We start from the raw sequence: 4,091 nt of genomic DNA, 5'->3' as shown, positions 1-4,091 counted from the left end.
ACGAATAGTGGGATTGGCCGTCACTTACAACGTCCCCACGGCTGCAAGGGCGAGCATGTTTGGTGGGACGGGGATTCGAACCCGCGACCCTCAAATTGCGAGTCAATCGTCCTAACCACCTGGCCATACGAGAGAGCTGATAACATACAAACTGCCTTTATTGTTCGAGGGAACTTTCGGTCAAAACAAAGATATATAATTAAGAGACAAAAATTCGTGATTCATGATGCAATAATGATGTTCCTTGTCTCAGATTTTTAGTTATGATAAAAAAGTGGCATTACTCAAATCGTTATTTTAGTATTAGATACTTAGGTAAGTAATGATAACAAGACTCACCTTGCTCTGTACAACAACCCAGTAAAGTAACAACATTTGGGTGACGTCCAAGCTCTTGCATAATCTTGAGTTCTTTTAACAGATCTTTTTTGTCCTTTGAGCTGGCACGCTCTGAAAAAATAAAAAAGACTTCGATTAATTACATTTTGGGATAAAAGAAGCTATAAATAATTGTAGATAATTTATTTTACGTGGAAACAACTCTTGACAACATCGATCACCGCCCCTTATGTTTCAAGAAAGTACGTTTGTTTGTTGTTAAACACAGAGCTACACAGTGAGCGGTCTGTGTTGTACCAACTGTAAGGACTGAACTCCCAACTTTGGTGTTATAGAAGCTTAATGTATATACTGTTATGGGGGGGGGGGCAATCAAAGTAATTCTAAATGATAAGTATGGGAGTTAATTAGGATTCACACTGTAATTTAAACTTCCACTTCTTACTATAATATTAGTGTAATTTGTAAGTATACCATCTTATTTAATTATGAAAAATATTTGGTAATAAAATGCCATTTAATAAAATAACATGAAAAGCAAATTTATAAACCGTTTATTTGGAAAACTGTATAGATAATTACAAATATGCTATTCTATCAAGTGTTAGAAGATTCTCATTTTCACATATTTCAACAAAATACTTTACATTTTCACATATTTCAACAAAATACTTTACATTTTCACATATTTCAACAAAATACTTTACATTTTCACATATTTCAACAAAATACTTTACATTTTCACATATTTCAACAAAATACTTTACATTTTCACATATTTAGACATTAGACCTATTTCAACAAAATATTTTACTATATTCCACTTTTTTTTAAATACAGACAAGAACGGGAGGAACAATTATGTTTGATATGTGAAGTTACCTGTTTCTTTAAAGAAAATAAGTTGGGTGATTAATTATTATATTTAATTGCACACAAGCAAAATACATATACATTCTCTCGTTACAAGAAGTCTTTCACCTGCCCTAATGATAATTGGAGCTCATTGAGTCTATTAATATTTACATAGTTCGAGAGTGTAGTTAATACAGTTTTCCTTCCCCAAACTTTTCAGTACATTGATTACTTGTAACTTTCCTGTCTAAATGTTAAGTGCAAAAGCCCTATACTGTTAAAGATAATTATTTCCTTCAGTTTTTTAACTTACTCATTTATTCGAAAAGGTTAAAAGTCATTAAGTTTTTCAGCATATACAGGCGAATATAAAGAAGCCAAGATTTAAAATGATTAGTTTTTTAAAACTACTTTTACCAGAAGCACCTTAAGAATCATAAGATTTATTCAGGAAAGTTTGGACATGTTACATGGTGTTTTAAAATCTATCACAAAAGGTTTTAAGTACATTTTCTGATATTCTCATATTCTCAGAGTTCATTGATTTTCAGTATCCCATACACTGACCCGCATTTTTATGAAATTCGTCAATTTTGTACTTGTATTATTGAAACAAGATAAATAAAAACAATACTAATTTTTAGAAAAGGAAGCGATTTAGATTTAAAAACTGATTTCATTTCGAAGCAACCTGTACTGTGCCCAAACTTTTCTTAATCAAACTTACAATTCATAATGTAATGTTGTTTTCTTAGGATAAGTAGCTTTAAAGATATGCTAATTTTAAATATGGCGTTTTCTTTATATTAATACTTTAGTTTTGATTACTTGATGAATATTGCAACACATATTGCCTTTCTTGTGTATTTTTTACATGATCATGCTAATAAAATCTCAAATTATTTTTACGATTTTAATTGGATGATTTGTGTTTTTGAATGTCGCAAGTAATCGTATTAGTATGGTAATATTGGAAAAATAAATTTAAAGTGCTATCATTATCATAACCGTAGCCAAAACTTGTAAAAGGAGGCCATAACCTGCAAATGTGGGTATTTCAGTATTCGAGTCTAAAGAGCACGAAGTGATTGCAAAACAAACATGATTACTGAAGAGCAACATAATACCTGCGAAAAAATAAAATTGACGGTTGGTAGATGTAATGTTTAATATATTCATTATAGAATTTTCTCATATCTTCCTTTGTGTAAATTTTGAAAAATTGAAATAGTCCTAAAAATGTAAGGCATAACCCCTTATATATCGTTCTCTTCATAGTTATGGGCTTACTATGAGAAACAGAAAAACTACCACTGTGTATAAATTCCTTCAGATAACTTTTTCCTGCTACTTTACGTATATTACTTACTTTTCATTCACCCATTATCGGGCTTGCAAGCAGACTCGCAACCAGGATTTTTTAAATCCACCAAAAGAAACCTCTACAAATATATGAACATAGTTGATGAGAAAATGATATAATTTTCATATTATAGGTTAAAATATTTTGTTTTACCCAACATCATCCCCAAATTTGAACAAAAAACGCGGCCTGGCTAACTAATAAATGCATATTTGCTGTAAAATTCTTATCAATACTATAAGTGTAGCTGCTAGTTTAGCCGCCAATTTTGATTTCATTCCTTTAAGTCGCACACTCAATTATTTTTGGTCCGCACCTTTATTTCATACCTAAGGTGTTTGTGGTTACATATCATGACTGTTTATCAACACACCAACAAACCACAGCAAGTAAGAAAGTGACACTTGATAGTAACCCACATTAGCTTTAGGATCGCAATCCTATTATTTGGAAGAGATCTTTAATTTACAGAACCAACCAGATTCTTTATAATATATGGTGGTACTTTTCCCCTCTCAAACAATGTTCATAGTTTCCTTTATATTAACGCCATGGAATTTAGATTAACAGATTCTTGTCATCACCCCTATGAAATCGGTACAGCCGTATCAAGTATCATTACTTATGCTAACTGCTTAAGCTAATATCAAGTGACGCTAAACCCACTTTAATTATGAGAATTTCATAAAATTTTGTAAATTTGTGCGGAAAAGTTGGTAGTGAATAATCAATAATAACCGTCCATCCGTATGATTATTTTGAAAACTTGAGCTCAAAACTGCTAATCTAGTTTGCTTAGCCTAACAAATAGTTATGTATCTGAACGTTCTTTCACCTTCTAGTTTGCTGCTCTAAATCAGCCGTATTTAATTCGAATGACAAAAACTCAAAACGGCCCATTTTCACTCTTAGGTGAAGCTGTAGTAAAAATTTTATACCGATAGCTCACGTGTCTTTTTGCGTAGGCATGCTCAAAACGTTGAGCGTTTTTGTTGAATAACTTTGCACATGTGGCTTATATTTATACCATATGAGAATCCCTAATTGCTGGCTATAAATATCTATTAGTGTACCAAATTTGAAAACAAGTCCATAAAAGTTAAGTATGTGTTTCGCTCAAATACATTTTCCATACTTTTGGTGCGAAGAAAAAAAATAGGAAGAAACTCAATCAAAATTGAAGGTTTTATATCTCGTGTATTTCTTAATGGACTGCCTTGAAATTTGTTATGTGAAGTAAGAGTCCAGTAGAGAACATCCACTGAAAATATGTAATAGTTTGGGTTAACTCAGTCCGAGATACAGAAGGTGGAAAATCGCTAAACTATCACTCCTGTTAATAACACACAGCGTGTCCTGCAGCAGGTTGTTTTGGCAGCACGATACACTGCTCTGTGTCTTGATATTGTTGCGTCACTGAGGTCACGTGACTGGTGTGGCGCCACCTATTTTCTAGAACTATCCTGTACCTTGGCGAATGCTCTAGTATTTACTAGATATAGGGTAGTCTGGTATATAAAAGAGGGTGGCAACG

At 32.4% G+C, this 4,091-nt stretch overlaps 1 protein-coding gene across 2 annotated transcripts in view; it reads right to left on the bottom strand.

Annotated features, from left to right (window-relative positions):
* LOC106463009 (tyrosine kinase receptor Cad96Ca-like) overlaps positions 1–4,091 on the bottom strand; it is a 31,068-nt gene that overhangs the window by 13,539 nt on the left and 13,438 nt on the right. For both annotated transcript variants that reach the window (XM_022390413.1, XM_013922976.2), the window contains one exon: positions 340–450. In XM_022390413.1, coding sequence (XP_022246121.1) covers positions 340–450 — 111 coding nt within the window. The remainder of the gene's footprint in view (positions 1–339; positions 451–4,091) is intronic.

The sequence above is a fragment of the Limulus polyphemus genome, unplaced genomic scaffold (genome assembly GCF_000517525.1).
Source record: "Limulus polyphemus unplaced genomic scaffold, Limulus_polyphemus-2.1.2 Scaffold1301, whole genome shotgun sequence".
In the NCBI taxonomy this organism is placed as follows: Eukaryota; Metazoa; Arthropoda; class Merostomata; order Xiphosura; family Limulidae; genus Limulus; species Limulus polyphemus.
Note: the sequence above shows the minus strand (reverse complement) of the source record. Positions and strands in the feature narration are given on the sequence as shown.